A 19239-nucleotide genomic window follows, 5' to 3' on the forward strand; every position below is an offset into this window, starting at 1 on the left:
TTGTTAAGGGAAAAATAGCGTTTAGGGAAGATCGAGGCAAGGCCATATTCACCATTTCTTCTCGTTAATCCTTTAACTACTGAAGACCATTATACACGTGGACAATTAAAAAGTTGGCTGCACACATTTTATGTTATTTTTGGAGTACGTATTTCTGTGAGCAACTATTTTCGTCTGAGAAATTAAATAAAACGGCATACGGTCAAAGATAACTGATAAAAGTCTATCTGTCTTAATGAAGATTTTCTGTTCTCAGTCTCTGAATCCAGATATCGGGTAAAAATGAATAATTTTAGTTTTATAAACTCATTACATAAAAGCAATTATTTAGTGTTTTAATTATCCACTCCGTATTCCTGAATCCTCACTTCTGAATATAAATTTAACAAGATTTGTAAATGTGATTTGGCCCACATGATCTTGTCTGTTGGACCAAATGGCCTGTATTTTAACCAGTTAAGCGTGGAATTTAGTTTTAAAAAACGCGAAATTAAAATCAGACAATGACGTGAAAACACGTCGAACGCAGGGCAAAACAACCAAAAGTTTACAACGTCCGTAATAGTCACTGCAAGCGACTTTTTCTGGGGCTTGAGATTACAGACAGAGCATTCTGTGCTCATTCAAAAATCTTGCACCGCTTCACGTTATGCATTGCCTAGTTAACTAGAGGGACGCAAAAGCTTTTACAAGGAAGAAAAGAGCCTTTTTGAATTCTGTACAAAATGAAATCATGCTCGTACTGAGGGTCTGAATCTCTATCTAAAAAGTAAAAACGGCATTGCACAAGGGTTTGAGAGCTTCTATTTGTGTGCGTAATTCCCCAATCTCTAATGCGGAAACCAAAGATGTACCAACCACTTATCATTTGGCTGACTCCCACCGCAGTTCTATTGGTAAGATAAAGGAAACATCCCACCAAATAATATTCTAAGTTAATGGCAATTTTATATTTTTTCACAAGAGTATACACGTCAAACGCACCTTAATAGAGATTTGGTTTGACGTGTATACACGTCAAATACACTTAACTGGTTAATTAAGTTTCTGACTCCAGCCTTAGACCTTGTTAAGCGAAGTTTTCCCCTTGTTACTAGAACTACAAGGAGTTGGCACTGTTGGCATCTCCTTTGCACAGGATGAGGTTAATTAACTTGGATCACCTTTGCTGATTGTTTTAGAGAGAGGATTCGGCCTCTTATGTCCTGTTTGTCTTTGTTACAGGAAAATCTTCGGCAGAACGGGACCAGAGGAGATCATTTATCAAAAACGATTTGTATTTATGGTCCTTATCTTGTGAAGGGGAAATGCATCACTTAATACGCTTTCAGTTCCTTTAGCAGCGATTCTTTTGACCCGCGTTATAATCTAATCGCACTGTTTGTCTCCTAATATGAATTTATCTAAGCATTCAGCAAAATTCTTATTTTAGAAGAATTTTTTCAAAAACAGATTTCTGGTTTGATTTAAATATTTTTACATTGATTTATGAAATCGTTATTTATTGACGTGAATCCATACAGCATCATTCACAAAGGATACACGAGGGTCGTTTGAAAAGTCCGTGCAAAGTCAGAGAGATAGCACTACTGGCGCGTATCGAGGTTATGTTTAGTTAGTAGCATCTCTTGGAAGAACACACACCAAGTTTCAGCCAGATCGGTCTATTTCTTTGTGTTTGGCATTCGTTTGAATCGAGGAAGTCGAGTGATTTTCAAAAAATGGACGAAAAAGAATTTCGTGTGTTGATTAAACACTACTTTATGAAAGGCAAAACGCCTCAGGAGACTAAAGAGAAGCTTGATAAACATTATGGTGACTCTGCACCTTCGATTAGAACAGTTTATAAGTGGTTTCAAAATTTTCGGAGTGGCCATATGGGCACAAGTGACGCTGAACGTTCTGGACGCCCTGTTGAGGTTACTACTCCAGAAATCATTGATAAAATCCATGATATGGTGATGGATGACAGAAGAGTGAAGGTGCGTGAGATTGCTAGTGCTGTGGGCATCTCGAATGAACGGGTATATAAAATTTTGCATCAACATTTGGACATGACAAAGCTATCCGCAAGATGGGTGCCGCCATTGCTCACGCTTGACCAAAAACGAAATCGTGTGAAGTGTTGCAAGGACGGTTTGCAGCTGTTCCAGAAGAATCCGCAGGACTTTAAGCGTCGTTTCGTCACTGTGGATGAAACATGGATACATCACTACACTCCTGAGAGCAAAGAACAATCTAAACAATGGGTTACCAAGGGGCAATCTGGGCCAAAAAAGGCGAAGACCGTTCCTTCGGCCGGAAAGATTATGGCGACTGTCTTTTGGGATTCGCAAGGAATAATCCTCATCGACTATCTGGAAAAGGGTAAAACTATTACAGGTGCATATTATTCATCGTTATTGGACCGTTTGAAAACCGAGCTGCAAGAAAAACGCCCACGATTGGCCCACAAAAAAGTCCTTTTCCATCACGACAACGCACCAGCTCACACCTCAGCAGTTGTGGTCGCAAAATTAATGGAAATAGGGTTCCAACTCGTTTCACATCCCCCCTATTCTCCAGACTTGGCTCCCTCGGACTACTATTTGTTCCCCAATATGAAGAAATAGCTGGCGGGAAAAAAGATTTTATTCAAACGAGGAGGTGATTGCAGAAACGAATGGCTATTTTTCAGACTTGGACAAATCCTATTATTCGGAAGGGATCAACAAACTAGAGCAGTGTTGGACGAAGTGTATAAGCCTAAAAGGAGACTATGTTAAAAAATAAAAAAGGTTTACCCCAAAAAATTAAGTAGTTTTTATTTTTGCACGGACTTTTCAAACGACCCTCGTATTTCTGAAACATTATTATGAAATATTTTGCTAAAATGCCTTAAAAAAAGGAGCAAGAAATAGGATTAGTTAATAAAACGAATTGAAGAGGAATTGTATAAAATAAAACTGGAACTTTTTCGAGAAATATAGGAACGTGCCTAGTTTGGATCCTGTAGTGGACTAGAGGATTTTGAGATAGGGTGGTAGGGGTTAGTGCTGAGTATGTGTGGTAACTAGCACTGTTTACATTCAGCCTGATTGCGTCACTAACCTAAAAATAGCGCATTGTGCATTGGCCATCTGGCGCATTGGCACGGCCTAACATCATCAATATCATCATTACCACCGGCCCCTCCTCACCCCCCCCCCCCCAATTCACTCACTCCTTAATCATCAACATCATCATCTGCTTTCTTCGGAAATTCACTGATGAATCAGCTAAATTCTTTTCTTTCTTATTTTTTATCCAGTTGCTTAATAAATTCTAGTTTTAATATTTCACCCAGTTTTTTATCTCTCTCCTACAAATATTATGACCTCCTCCAAAATAAAAGATATTTGACATTTAGTTTAAACCAGGTCAATGAGGCTCATATAACCTGAACCTAGAATCTTGTAACGTTATTCTCATTAGAAGAAGTTCAGTGTTTTTGTTATCAGATGAGTTTGACGCCTTAAATTTTTTAAAAAAAGAAACACATGTCTCCATTTTGTCGTATGGGTAGAACATTTATTTTTAAATTTCGGGTACAATTTCAAATGATTTCACAGTCGAAATGGACTCAAATTCTACCTGATAGAAATTCCTGTCTTTCTTTTTCATTCAATTGTAGCACTAATTACTCTTAAACCTACCAATCACATTTCCTTTTCAGTACATTTTACATTTTAGTCGCAGTTTACCTTTCAAATTCACGTTTATAAACTTGCCTCCAGCTCTAAATTAAATGCATTCCAAAGATTCTCAGTGTTCGTTGCATTAAGAGCATTGGCATTCCCTTAGAGTAGTGCCCCCCTTGATAGAGATCAAGTTCTCTCTTCTTAGAAAGGAAACCTTATATCTAAAAGTCATGCAAAAAGCTGCGGGAATTAAAGACTATTTTGTTTTAAATAAAATATTAAAATTTAAAAGAGAATTTAATATAAAAAAAGATGAAACTTTACGCCAGTGCCACCACCACATTAGGAAAGAATTCCGTCTTTAAGCATTAAAATCATAGAGGGCATTGCCCTGAAAGTATTTCCACTTTCTGTAGTTGAATTTTGAAAATATCAAGATACTTCAGAAAGTTCTGGGTGGAAAAAAACAACATTCTATTTTATACTTATTTATAAATTCGTTAAAAGATTGTTTGTTTGTAAATTATAGTTTATTTTACTGCCTGATAGTGATAGTTGCTTTTGGCTAACATTCACTACACTATTAAGAATTTAAAAATATCAAAAATAACGTTTTTTGGGGGGGGTGTTTTTGAAATTATTACGTAGTTAAGAGATGGTCGTTGCCAAAATGTTATAAGATTGAATATATCTCTTTAAATATTGACTTTTCTTTAAGAAAAATTAGCAAAAATCAACTTCAACTAAAGTTTTTAAGGTCTCCTGTATATTCATATATTTTGTTTTCAAGAGATGTCAGAACTGTAAGGATCTTCTAAGATGTTTCTGACAAGCTGTCCCTGCAGAGTACTCTTCTTGTTTCCATGAAACTAAAATTTCTGTCAGTTCTTGTGCCCACCGTTAGGACTACTAATAAATTTGTTTTGCTATTTAGTGTAAAACATTAAAGTTCCCTTTTGTTCAGTTCCTGATATGTCGGAAGCTATCCAAAATTTATTAATTGAACATAATTCCGTTAATTGCGGTAAATTTGTTTGTGTTAATTGTTCATATGAATTGGAAAATACAATAAATGAACGACAGAGTTGGTGACCTAATGAACTTATTATTATTTATTTTGTGAATATCATTGACATTTATTTTACTACTTTTTTAAATTTAGGCATATATAATGTAATTTATGTTAATTTGGATTATTATTTTTGATAATTGTCATTTATTATAATATCTTGAATATTTATAGGAGTGTATTTCTCAACCATTTCTAATGCTCAAAAATATTTCTTAGAAGTTATGTGCATGTACTTAAATGCAGTCAAATTATTTAGAATAGTATTGGAATATATGAAAAATTTAAAATGATTACCTTCCTTCACATATCAGCGATAGTTCGTAAACATTGTTATTTATATTCTATAAAAAAGCAGGATTAGGGATACTCAAAAATAAAATAGGCTGTTTAAAAAAATTGTGAACATCACATTAATTTTGAATTAACATTTTAAAACTAAATTATGAACACACAAAGCAAGATATTAATTGGTTTTGTTGTTGTAAATTTGCAATTAATATATTAAATTTTTACGCCAATGAAATTAGTTGTAGGTAATCTCGTTAAACCCGAAATTTAGAAATTTACTTTAAGAAAAAGTAAAAGCTGTTTTGTCCTACTAGATCACACGAAACCATTTATAGCTTAATTTTTAATTAAACGCACTAATAAACCTTTTTAGACTAATTGGGAGTTGGACGTTAAGCCCCGCCTGTAAAAAGTAGGCGATTACTTTAATAAACCTTTATTATTTTCTAAGGTTTATTTTTATTTAATTTATTTTTAACAATACGAGGGTCGTTTGAAAAGTCCGTGCAAAGTCAGAGAGATAGCACTACTGGCGCGTATCGAGGTTATGTTTAGTTAGTAGCATCTCTTGGAAGAACACACACCAAGTTTCAGCCAGATCGGTCTATTTCTTTGTGTTTGGCATTCGTTTGAATCGAGGAAGTCGAGTGATTTTCAAAAAATGGACGAAAAAGAATTTCGTGTGTTACTTTATGAAAGGCAAAACGCCTCAGGAGACTAAAGAGAAGCTTGATAAACATTATGGTGACTCTGCACCTTCGATTAGAACAGTTTATAAGTGGTTTCAAAATTTTTGGAGTGGCCATATGGGCTCAAGTGACGCTGAACGTTCTGGACGCCCTGTTGAGGTTACTACACCAGAAATCATTGATAAAATCCATGATTATGGTGATGGATGACAGAAGAGTGAAGGTGCGTGAAATTGCTAGTGCTGTGGGCATCTCGAATGAACGGGTACATAATATTTTGCATCAACATTTGGACATGACAAAGCTATCCGCAAGATGGGTGCCGCGATTGCTCACGCTTGACCAAAAACGAAATCGTGTGAAGTGTTGCAAGGACGGTTTGCAGCTGTTCCAGAACAAATCCGCAGGACTTTAAGCGTCGTTTCGTCACTGTGGATGAAACATAGATACATCACTACACTCCTGAGACCAAAGAACAATCTAAACAATGGGTTACCAAGGGGGAATCTGCGCCAAAAAAGGCGAAGACCGTTCCTTCGGCCGAAAAAATTATGGCGACTGTCTTTTGGGATTCGCAAGGAATAATCCTCATCGACTATCTGGAAAAGGGTAAAACTATTACAGGTGCATATTATTCATCGTTATTGGACCGTTTGAAAACCGAGCTGCAAAAAAACGCCCACGATTGGCCCACAAAAAAGTCCTTTTCCATCACGACAACGCACCAGCTCACACCTCAGCAGTTGTGGTGGCAAAATTAATGGAAATAGGGTTCCAACTCGTTTCACATCCCCCCCTATTCTCCAGACTTGGCTCCCTCGGACTACTATTTGTTCCCCAATATGAAGAAATGGCTGGCGGGAAAAAGATTTTATTCAAACGAGGAGGTGATTGCCGAAACGAATGGCTATTTTTCAGACTTGGACAAATCCTATTATTTGGAAGGGATCAACAAACTAGAGCAGCGTTGGACGAAGTGTATAAGCCTAAAAGGAGACTATGTTGAAAAATAAAAAAGGTTTACCCCAAAAAATTAAGTAGTTTTTATTTTTGCCCGGACTTTTCAAACGACCCTCGATTTTCAAACCACTTTATCGCTTAAGAAATTTTTAATTACTAAACATGTGTTCACCAAATCGTAAATTTTATTTTTACTTTTTACTTTTGAAACAAAACAACCTCATTAGTCATTAGTTGGTAATCTATTATCAGATATACAAATAAAAGGTGCGGTAAATAGAAAGGTTGGGCAATATGCAATCACGTGTCTAGAATTTTGAACATCTTTTTTATTTTCATTGTTTTGTAGACGATGAATAGATAGCGCTAGTAATTATTACCTTATAGTTATTTCCATAGCACATCTTCAACTGTTGATGATGTAACAAAAATAAGAGAATCTAGAATCCTCAAACGACTTTTACTGCAATAATCAACAATAAGTTGTAACTTATATTCTAAATTGGAATTACAAAAATACAACTATAAACTATTACTGCAGTATTTAAAATTTGAATTATTTTTATTTCCAATAATTATAACACAATAAATGTCGTGCGACATTTTGTTATTATAATCTCGTATTGTTTAACGAATTTTCTTAAAGTTATTGTTGAAATAAAAGTTTGTGATTTAAATAAAATTTAAGAGAAAATAGAGATGAAATTTTCAAATAAATAAATCCTAGAAATAAAAATCCATTTTTCAAAATGGTACTCTTCGGTAGTTGTGGCTATCTTACAAACTCAGAATTTGTAAACTTCAAACCTTTAGATGAGACAGTCTTTTTTTTACCTTGTATATTTTGAACACTACAGAATTTAAAATCTACTCTGAAATAAAATCATAGACATACATTATTTGTCTTTGTAAATTTGGAGATCCTGAGTGGATCACAGCAAGGAGTCTGTGGAGTTACACTGAAAAATGTCTGTGGTGGTGCCATATTGGGTTTTCAAAAAGTGTGGTCCGTAATATGGGGACACACATAATAATTATAGTTAATGTTCTCTCGTTTCTCCATGAATTGTAAAAAATAAGCCTTCAAATATGCCACAAATAGTTATTTATTTAACAAGTGCGGAAAGTAGGCAGGGTTTGCACGCACGAGCGAGCGAAGCGAGGCGAGTGCAAGTGCAAATTGCCGAGTGTGAGGAAAATACTTAACACTCGAGTTAAATATTATATTTTTTCTGCAACCATTAGATTTATTAACTAAAAAAATTAAAAATTTCATTTTTACAGTCTACAAAAAGTAATTTATTTATTATAAACATTTATTGTTATATTACAATTATTTACATTACTTACGTATTTACATTACTTATTACATTTTCTGCTGTTTCTTTTATTGATGGAGGAGTGTTTTCTAAACAGGAATCGCAAGAATCCATTTTAAATTTCTATAAGGTAACAACACTATAACCTTTTTAACTGTTATAATTAAAAATATCTAATTATTTATTAAAGTATTATTTTTATTTCTATATTCCTTTCAATTTTTATTTTATTTTTTAATATTCGTTTTTTAATTATTTAGTTACGTTAAATAAGCTTATTAAAGTTTTACAGAAAATATTTATGTTAATAACAAAACTTCTTATATCAAGGAAGCAAAATAAAGTTTTTCCACTCACTAGTGCGGAAAGTGACACTAATGGGAATTTTTCCCCACTAGTGTGGGAAGTTGGGCATTACACAGCTGATTTTAATTGAGTAATGAGAACTTCCCTACATGGTTGCAGAAAAACTATATTTTACACAATTATCGTACATTAAGGATAAAAATTAGGGTGTAATCAGTTTTCTTTGAGAAATGTCAAGAAATCTTTGGAAATGATCTTATTAGGCCCTAAGACACTAGTTTCGTCCTCAGTGCCACTTTTCACACTTGTTCGGGAGACGATTAACGAGGTTGTTACATGGGGCAACGCTGCCCCATAATACCACCATACACCGCGTACAATATAACCTCATTTTTTCCCCCAATATACATTCATATTTGAAATCCATAATACTGGCATTTAAAACTCTCTGCTTTCTACATTTTTAATGTCTAAGGGAAATTATTCTAACTTTCCTCGGTATTATAACCAAAAGCAGAGGAAAATCAACCTTAAGAAAACTTTTTTAGCAATGACAAAATCAACACGGTCCTCTCTTGGACAAAGCTGCCACTCGATTAGACGCGCTGCCTTCTGCACTAATAACTAACAGATAGCCACTACTGGTTTCACAGAAACAGGAGGTAACCCAAATTCCAACCCCGTCCCATATTAACACCTTCTCCGCTACACCCTTTATAATATAAACCATTCTCATAGATTTGTAAATTGCACTAATTATTTTAGTGATCTTCTAATATTTACAACATACGAGGGGGTACCCAAAAATAACCGGAATTGCGTTGCCGCGCATGGAGCTTATGTAGTACGCATTTCTGCCGCTAGACGTGTATAGCGCAATTCCTTGCCAGTTCAGTCCTGCCTGTGTTGTCTGCCTGGCTTGTTCTGTTCATCTGCAGTGATTGTTTTTACCAGCGCTGTTTTGTTCTTTTTTCGTTTTTTATGATGGCAAGTTTAAGTGAACAACGTGCAGCTCTGAAATTTTGTTTTCTACTCGGCAAAAATGCTGCTAAAAGTGTTTTAATGTTGAAAACAGCTTACAAAGATGACGCTATGGGAAAAAATCAAGTATACGAGTGGTTTACTCGGTTTAAAAATGGCGACATGTCGATTGATGACAAACCTCGTTCTGGACGTCCATCAACTGCCCGAATCGACGAAAATGTTGAAAAAATTCGAGAGCTGGTGTTCACAGACCGTCGACAGACAATTGATCAACTGTCAGAGAGTAGTGGGTTATCTTGGAGCTCGGTTCAGCGAATTTTAACGGAAGATTTGGGGATGAAAAGGGTTGCTGCCAAGTTTGTTCCTCGAGTTCTGACTGACAATCAAAAAGAACATCGAGTTGAAACATGTCGTGCTTTGAAACAACAGCTTAAAACTGATCCAGACTTTCTGTCAAAGGTCGTTACTGGTGGTTATGACCCAGAAACAAAGCAACAGTCGAGCCAATGGAAGACGTCATCTTCACCCCGACCAAAAAAATGTCAAATCAAGTCAAACATCAAAACAATGCTGATTTGCTTTTTTGATGCCAAAGGCGTAGTCCATTCAGAGTTTGTCCCCCCAGGTCAGACCGTCAATCAAACCTTGTATTTGGAAGTTTTGAAAAGATTGCGCAATAGTGTTCGCCAAAAAAGACCCGATTTGTGGCAAACAGGAGACTGGTTCTTCCGCCACGACAATGCACCTGCACACACAGCCATCTCTGTTACACAGTTTTTGGCTAAAAATGGCATGGTTCCGCTGCCCCACGCACCTTACTCGCCTGATCTGACTCCGTGCGACTTTTTCTTATTTCCACGCATGAAAAAGGGCATGAAAGGTCACCGATTTGACAACATTGAAGAGGTCAAGAAAAAAACGAAGAAGGAGCTGTCAGCCATTTCTAAAGATGACTACAAAAAATGTTTCGAACAGTGGAAGCACCGGTGGGACAAATGTATTAGTTGTAATGGAGAGTATTTTGAAGGGGATAAGGTTGTTCTGTAAAAAATTTGTAAATAAATAGCTTTTAAAAAATAATTCCGGTTTTTTTTGGGTACCCCCTCGTATAAATAAGTTTGTCGATGAGTCATTCAAGAAAATTACTTCACTTTTCAAAGTCGTGGTGAAATCTCCCCCAAAATTTTGTTTTTTTGAAATAAATTTGGATGAGAAAATGCGAAGAAATCTGTCTTCTACTTTGATCCTTGATAAACTCCAACTTTTATATTTATGAAATAAATTGCCATCGTATTTTTAGTCAGATATGGGGCTTGGCCATATTTTTTGCAGCGCGTGAAACTTCTTAGACATGCTCGTCTTTCGGCCAAGTAGCTTCAAAAAATTATTATGATTTATCTAGCAGTCATAACTTGGCCTATATAACTGTGCTTATTAATCGTAATATTATTATTATTTTTTTAAACGTACTGTTATTTTTTAATTTAATTAGATGCTTTAAATAAGCCTTTTAATTAGCATCTTTTCAAATTGAATATTATTAAAGTATTAAATATTTATAACAAACAATTGTATTATTAATGATGACAATCAAAAGAAAAAGTTAAATCTACAATAAATTGATTCTCTGCCAATTTAAATTATTATTACGTCGAGTTGATGTTAGATTGATGAACCCACGGCTACAGGGATTCCCATGGTTGATGTAATTGAGAATAATCAAAATAGTAGTATCAGACCAAAGAATCAATGGGAGGTTTTTTAAAATCATTAAGGAAATGTACATTTATTCCACATTTCATTTAAGCATGAGATAAAGCGATCCAGTTTCATTTGCTTTAAAGTGTGCCGAAATTTGGGTTTATTTAACCCAATCTATTTTCTTATTTATATTAAATTAATTCTCATGGTTGTATCATACATTATTAAAATAAAAATTCTTGAAACTTGCCATCTCTTTTACGTAGAAGTAACTAAAAATGGTAACCGGTAGAAGTAACTATAAAATGATGTAACTTTAGCCCATTAAAAATTGTGTGGGCGATTGAGAATTGTTCCTGCTATTAATCTTTTCTTTATTTGTAATATTTTTTTTTTTAGCCATTTGCAAATCATTTGTTCGATGTGTACTTCGTTGAAGTTAAAGCGATGACTATTTTTGCTTTTTTTTTTATTTTAAATAAAGTCTGGTCAATGATTCATTTTTGTTAAATATAGTTATACCAGTAACCAGTAACAAGAAATAACCAAAGTAAAAATAGTTCTTCACTAACAGAAACAGCAAACATCCATTGCAATTACAATGCATTTATAACAGTAAGTTGTATTTGGAAATCGTTGCAGAAAACGCATTTGGAAAATGATGTTTCTATATGATGAAAATGTAGAACGTTGTAAGTTTTTCAGCAATAACCATAGTTATATTCCTTTTCATTTGTTTGATGTACCCCATCAAAGCTTTACCCCAGGTGACAGCCGGCCCACGATAAGCGTCTTGCCAGTACTTTACTAGTTACCGCTTACAGATTTATTTTTGCCTACATTTAGAATTATCTGGCACAAAGAGCCCATGAATGTGTCGTTTTTTCACCCCTAATCGCCAAAAATCTGAACCTTCCTTCCAGTTAACCTTGGGGAGCTTATTTTTCTCCCCCCCAAAAATCAACTCTTTTACTCAATAAGTAATCATGAAAATATCGTGAAATCAATGAAATGCTAACAGATACTTCTAATCGCTCACTAAATCTATTGAATTAATCTCGGTAATATCGTGATTTTTTTCTCATGAAGCATCTTATTGACTTCGTAACGTTGGTTTTGATTCTACATTTGAAAAGCCAGTCCTGTAAGTGGTTGATGTGTGTTTGTACTCTCAGACGGCAAAACCTACCTCCTATCATCTTGATCCAAACTCCTATACCAACTGTGGACAAAGTACGCTACCTTGGACTGCACCTATTGACATGAAATCCCCCATACTAGACTGAAAAGACAAGAAACTAACCAACGCTACAAAACTTCTCGCCAGAACTACACGACAAACGTTCAAAACTTAACCTACATAACAAAAAGACTCTTATAACTACTGTTACTGCGACCTATTTGGTCATACGGCATCGAAGTATGGGGGATCGACTAAACCGTTCCAACTCGCTACGCCTCCAGGGACATTACAGTCAAAAATACTTCGAAAACTTCTTAACGCTCCGTTCTATGTATCTAACCTCACACTATCCATAATGACCTCAAAATCCCTTTCATTACAGATCTTGCTAACACTAGTTTCTACAAATTTCATTCCTCTACAGCAGCTCATCTTAACCCTCTCATAGTACACCTATCTTCCTCCACATTACCAGGTAATCCTCTAAGGAGATTGAAGAGAGGATGGCCTCTCGTGATCTTCTCTTATCGTGAGAGCAAAGCACGTTACTGGAGTGGCACCACTGGGTGCCTTCTCCACTCATGATTTCCTTCTATTTCTTTTTTCTTTTACCATATTTGCTTGTTGCAACAACCGTTGCAGTGGTAAATTGCAATAAAAGATTAAAAAAAAGAAAAGCATCTTTTTTCTTTTCTGATACTGATTGGTCGCTTTTTTTTTGTGAGAAAGTCCAAAATCATTTCTCATTGTATACATAAAACCCTCTCAAACAATTAATTATAACATCAGAACCGTTGACGTCATGAGAAAAAGTACTGGTTAAGATTAATTTGAATTAAAATTATTTTTATGCTTTCATTTTGAATAGTTTCTTATAATTTTATTTTGTTATAATATTCTCCATTAAATAATCCTCACATTAATACGTGTCTAGTTTCTATTTTAAATTTACATCATGACGTAATATAAACTGTAATTTTATTGTATAATTAATTAGCCATAAATGGCTAGAATTCTCTTGGCTACTAAATGTGGAATACATTAGTTCTTTTATTTCTTTGAGTTAATATATATATTTTTTATTTTTCTTGAATCTTTTCAGTATTTTATTTAGCTTTCTCTATCAGATTTATTTAAATTTATTATTTATTCTATCAAGAACAGGTTGATAAATTGCGCATTGAAGTGCATAAACAAGTAGTTTCTGAGAAAATGGTTCCTTTTCCGGGAGAAGTGTCTTTCTTGAGTTTTTTAAAGAAAAAAAGTAGGTTTTTTTCTAAATAAGAAATAATAATAAGTTTTCGTTTTGGATTAACTGCTCATTTTTTCTTTTAATTTCTTTTAAAAGCAAAACAAAAAATGGTTTTTACTGTTTTGACGAGGAAATATTAGCTGTCAAGATTAATATTTCTGCAAAAATCTTACGCATATATCTTGTGAATATATTATATCGTATTACCATTCATGATATTCATACCTCGATCCTCATTCTAATAAAAATTTCCTTAATTGGGAAAACAATTCCTCTTCTCCTTTCTTTTTCTTTTTGAAGATTGTATCCTTAAATCCTTTTTTTTTTTTTTTGGCATCGCCTTCCGCCATACAGCCAGCATCGTCTAGGTGCTTATCACTAGAATATCACTCACTCTCCATTCTTACCTACAAATACATTCGCTTCACACATTCATCATTCTACTATATACCGCTATTTACATAAACTACTGCTAATGAATGGAGCAGCACTCTGTGCTCCTGCCATCCTTATAGCTTAACCAAAATTAAAATCACGTAATCCTTCTCTAAGCATTTTCTTCCATTCATTCTAATTCGGCTATAGCTTTTAAATACATTCATATTTCATCGCTAGCTCTGCTATCGACTTAAGCACATAAATGTTGGTGGAGAATATAATGTCTTCGTAGCGAAATGGTGCATCTAAATACCTGTATATATCGTCAAACATTCGTTTCCTTTTCTACCACATAACGTGGACATATCATTATTATATGTTTGAAATCCTCCTCCTCATTGCAATCTACGCAAAGAGGAGAGGACCTTTTGTTGATCCTGTGTAGATACGATCCGCACACCGCGTGGTTCGCTCTCAGCCTGCTTATTGTCGTAACAACCCATTTATTAGTGACAGTTCCTTTAAACTATGGTTGTCTAGGTAACTGATCTGCCATAGTTTTATAGAATCTACCTTTATCACCATTATTGTAATCTGTCTGACAAATCCTTCACTTCCTAGTAATCTTTTCCAAGAGGCTTAGGCATTCTCTAATTTCATCTTTTTTAGAACTTCAATTTTCATCTTCTGAGTTAGGCTAAAGTAATATTGGTCGTGCTGCAATTTGCTTCTGCTTGCCAACTATTCGTTGGTCACAAAGAACTTGTCTGTTAAGCAGTTCAATCTGCTCAGAAATTTGAAACTTGGCTTAAGTCTTTTTCTCATATCGTTGATTGTTTCGTATAAAATTTTCAACTTTTATTTGTTGGAATTAATTGAAAGAAATTAATTATTCTCCTCTTTATGTACTTTTTCATGAGTTCTGCAGTTTTTATTAAAAGTTTACAATCAATTATTTTGATTGAAATGCCATATTACGTGAAAAATATATTTTTATATAATTTTAGTTGAATTTTGTAAGAAATATTTAATTAATTGTGTTACCTATTTGTTGTTTTACAGAAATAGGCCGAGTTAGATCGTCATTATTTCAAGTAGATGGTGTAAAGAAAGAACCTCTTGTATTACCAGAACCAGATGGTGAACCTACCACATTAACCGAAAAAGTATTTGTACCTGTTAAAGACCATCCAGATGTGAGTACAATAACTAAATATTTAAATATTAAATCTTATTAGTTAACTATTTAGATTGAACCATAAAAACAACAATCTTTTTATGTAACTTTTATAATGTGTCCATTGATTCTGAAAGAGAAAGTATAATTAATAAATTGTTGTTAATCTTCGTAATTAATCTTTTACTTGTAAAATCTTTATAATTAAAGGCAGCTTTAATTAATTTATTCAATTTTATGTGAAATTTTAAAAAGTATCGGTTAAAGGTTAGTTTGTTACTGACCTTTAAATGAAAGACTTTAATGAAAAATTTTAATTTAAGTTCTATTACTTAACCTATTTGTAAACACAATTGGCTTTCACAATTAACTTTTAATTGTTAAAAAAAAACTAAAAATGAAAGACAATTTTTTGCTTATTATGTCTAAAATTTCTTTCTTTCTTTTTGATGATTTCAACAAACAGAAAACAGAGCAAAAACTATAGTAATTTTTTGAACCGTGATTAGTTAATATGTAGCTCTAATAGCTCTACTCTTTTTTTTTTGTTTTGTTTTTACTCAATTTCGGTTTAAAAAATTTAAAATTTAAGCTGCACACATATTTCTGCATTAACTGTTTTCACCATCTTAATATCTTAATCTGGGTGTCACTTGCATTATTTCTAAAAAAAAAAACTAATAACGCATGGAGTTGCATATTCTGCCTTTGAGACTGTATACTCCTCAGTTAAGTAAACGCTTCTCTCTTGTACCATGTTGCTTAGTTAAGGTTGAAGAATGAAATGGAAGTGATTTAATTAACCAATTTAAATATTACAAGAGTTCACAGCAGCATGAATCTCGAGAGTAAAAATTCATCTTTAAATGCTTTAAATTAGGCCAAATTTTGGGTAAATAAATTCTGAAAACAAAACGAAGCTATTGTTAGTCAATCTCGCAGTTTAAGTGTGATATTAATCTGCGTCAATTAAGTATACAATTTTTCTAACTAGAAACCCAGCTGACTAAAAATCGCTAGGGTTACTTTACATGAATATCAGCGGCCCAGGGTTGAAGGCAAAGACTGAGAAAATTGCTTAAAAAATAAAAAAGAACTGGACTAAAAACACTTTAGTAGAACTAATGATTGGTTATCTTGATGAATGTTTATCCACTCAGATTTAAGTATAATTTTTGTCTCAATGTCTAACAGACATAGTTCAATTCCACTGCTAAAAATTTCAAACCATACTGGCTTTTCTTTAAAGGATTGTTCCTGTAATTAGCTTCCTTTTCTTAAAGAATACTACCGATCAACCATCCTCGTAGACTCTCACTTCATACCACTGAGCTCTATATTATGAGTTGCAAAATAAATACACAGTGTGCCCCTTGGCAAAGATGGCTGATATAAAATTTATAAAAAGGCTCGAATTTATTTTTAATTTATAATCATTTGTAATCAAAATATACTCCTTCTGAGTCAATACTTCGCTACAACCTTTGGTAGAATGTTTTAAAAGCTCTCTGTATACTCATTTCTTGGTATGCTGTCCAAAATGGTGGTCGAAGGCTTCTGGACATCCAAAATTGAGTCGAAACTCCTTCCTTTCAACTTTCTGGAAATAGCCAGAAGTAGCACGGTGCTAATGTGGGAAAGAAAAGTATTGAGGAAAATATATGGTCCTGTGAACGAGGGAGGAAGATGGAGAATTCGCACCAACATAGAACGGCTTACCCTTTATGGAGAAGCAGACATCGTTGCATACATTAAAAAAGGAAGACTAAGTTGGTTAGGACATGTGGAGAGGATGGTGGACAACCGCATCCCCAAACATCTTTTATACGGAAGGCCCGGAGGCGTCAGAATAAGAGGTAGGCCAAGAATGCGATGGCTTGATGACGTCGAGGGGGATTTGAGAAAGGCGGGTGTGCGAAAGTGGAGACTGAAGGCTCTTGATAGACCTCAGTGGAGAGCCTTGGTTGAGGAGGCCCTGGTCCTTTTAGGACTGTAGTGCCGAAGAGGAGGAGGAGGAGCACGGTGCTAAATCAGGCGAATAAGGGGGGAGATCGAGCACCACGGTACTTGTTTCGTCAAGGAAATCACGTAAAATTTTACTCTTGTGAGCCCCGGTGCATTGTCATGCAGTAGCGTCCATAACCCTTCTTACTCCCGATCGTCAGGACGAATGCTGGTCCATAAATGGTGCAATACCCCCAAGTAATAATCTGCAGTTACAGTTTGACCGCTTGCATATGGAGCGCGTAGTATCGTCAAGACAAAAGCAGTTACCTTCCCATTTTTATTGTTGTTAAAACAAGAACATAAAGAATCGGAATGGTTTAGAAGAATAAAAGAGGAATTGGAATTCCTCGTTACATAGTTCATTGTTCGTACATTAATTATTTTTCACCCAAAAATAAAAAATTAATATTGGTTTCCGCCACATGTGTCTGTCAGTTGTACACATGCGAAGTGTAGGTTATCAGTTGCGCATGTACGCTGTAAATATAATTATTTTTAATGCTTACCCAACGATGAAAGTATTCTCTTAACGGGACACCCTCTAGCGGATCGATTCTCTCCCTCTCTTTTTCTAACTCGCTTACACAATCTCTTTTTTAACGGATTAGAATGAGTCAAAGTTAGTCTGTTTGCGGCAGGTCATGTTTAGGGTTAGGTTAAATCGTGTATTGAGAAACTTCGCGTTGTTCTCTCCGTTATGAAGGACACATTAATGTGTGTATGTCTAAATGTATGTCTTAACAATTTCCTGTCTGAACGTGTAAAAATATTACCCTGTATCTATCCTTAATTTCATATTCTTTTTGTATTTTATCCTGCATTGAATTGATTATTCATTTAGAAAAACAGTTATAATATTAAATTCAATGGCATCCTTATTAATCTGTTAAGGTTAAGTTTTAAATTTATAATGTCAAGCGGCATTTTCAACTTGCAAAAAGTACCCCGAATTACGTATATGATTCGTTCGGTAACGGGGCAACTACATATAAGTTACAGAATCTTGAAGTTAAGCCTAAATTGGTTGTTGAATATTTTGGAAATGAACGATCAAAGATTACTAAGGATATTTTACCGAAAGTTGTTGAGTATTTCGTTATTTAATTCGGACTCGCGATTTAACTGGGCAGTCCAGTTAAAAGATCTCCTGCAACCAATTAGCCGATCTGGTATAGTATATATTGAAGATGCCTTTAATTTAAAAAAGAAAATTCCAGAAATTTTAAAGTTGTACAGAGAGTATTTAAACTAATTTGGATAATACAAGTATTCAACAGTCTAGATATAACAGCCACTATGTAAAAGTTTTTAACCCCTCAATTGAAACACAGTCGTACCTAACATATAAAATGCCGTTTAATTACAGTAAATTATTATTACAACTTAGGACAAGTGGAAAATACTCAATAAAGTTAACCCGTGATCGATTAATAAGCAAAATAGATCCTCAGTTGGATTGTGGGTAATGTCGGTTACAAAAGAAAGAGGACCTGGTACCATATTCTTGTTGAATGCCAATTCTACAAACCTATTAGAGAGAATTACCATTCTGATAATGTAGGGGAGCATACTGAAAAATTGTTGAACCCAGACACTGTCAATTCAGCTCATGTTTTGTATAAATATGTAACATCCATTTTGAAATTAAGACATTTTCTTTCAATAAAAGTATGAATGGTTTTATAAAAACTTATATATAACTTTGGTCTGCATAAGATAATTCATTTATTAATTCTGTATTTGTAATTATTAATCTTTGTTTTCTTTATAATTCTATGTTATTGATCTGTACACCAACAACACCATGCTCCTGTGTATGGGGACTAGCCCTATAACAAATAAATAAATTGAATTGAAATTTATAATGAAAAGGTTTTATCAGCAATGGCAAGAGAGGGCCATTTTTTTTTGGAGTATTATTTCTGAAGGAGAGGCGACTGAAATGGATTTCTGGCGAGAATATCAAGCGGCGAGAGGAGGTAGAATGCTGATCTAAGAAAAATAGTGGAGAAGCATAGCACAGTGACCAGTTACGGGATGTCAGAAAGTAGAATGCCGAAGACTGTAATGCAATGGAGCTCGCCAGGTACGCGGAAAAGAGGCAGATCTAGAAACCACTGACAAAATGCTAATGGCAGAACGAGGGCTGTTCGAGTAAGACGCTTTGGATAGATTGCACTGGAGAACAAGTATTGACTGAATATAAGGATAACTATAATACCTGCAGCGCGTTATAATTGTTTGATATTTATGTGAAGTCCAGA

The 19239-nt window shown here is 34.5% G+C and overlaps 1 protein-coding gene across 14 annotated transcripts in view; it reads left to right on the forward strand.

Annotated features, from left to right (window-relative positions):
• The window catches only part of how (protein held out wings), a 301990-nt gene that overhangs the window by 199286 nt on the left and 83465 nt on the right, over positions 1-19239 (forward strand). For all 14 annotated transcript variants that reach the window (XR_012460834.1, XR_012460833.1, XM_074135978.1 and 11 more), the window contains exon 2: positions 14854-14987. Coding sequence is in view for 12 of the 14 variants with exons in the window: in XM_074135978.1 (XP_073992079.1) it covers positions 14854-14987 (134 nt within the window). In the remaining 2 variants the exon portion in view is untranslated. The remainder of the gene's footprint in view (positions 1-14853; positions 14988-19239) is intronic.

The sequence above is a fragment of the Rhodnius prolixus genome, unplaced genomic scaffold, assembly GCF_049639745.1.
Source record: "Rhodnius prolixus isolate KJV_2025 unplaced genomic scaffold, Rpr scaffold_5, whole genome shotgun sequence".
NCBI lineage: Eukaryota > Metazoa > Arthropoda > Insecta > Hemiptera > Reduviidae > Rhodnius > Rhodnius prolixus.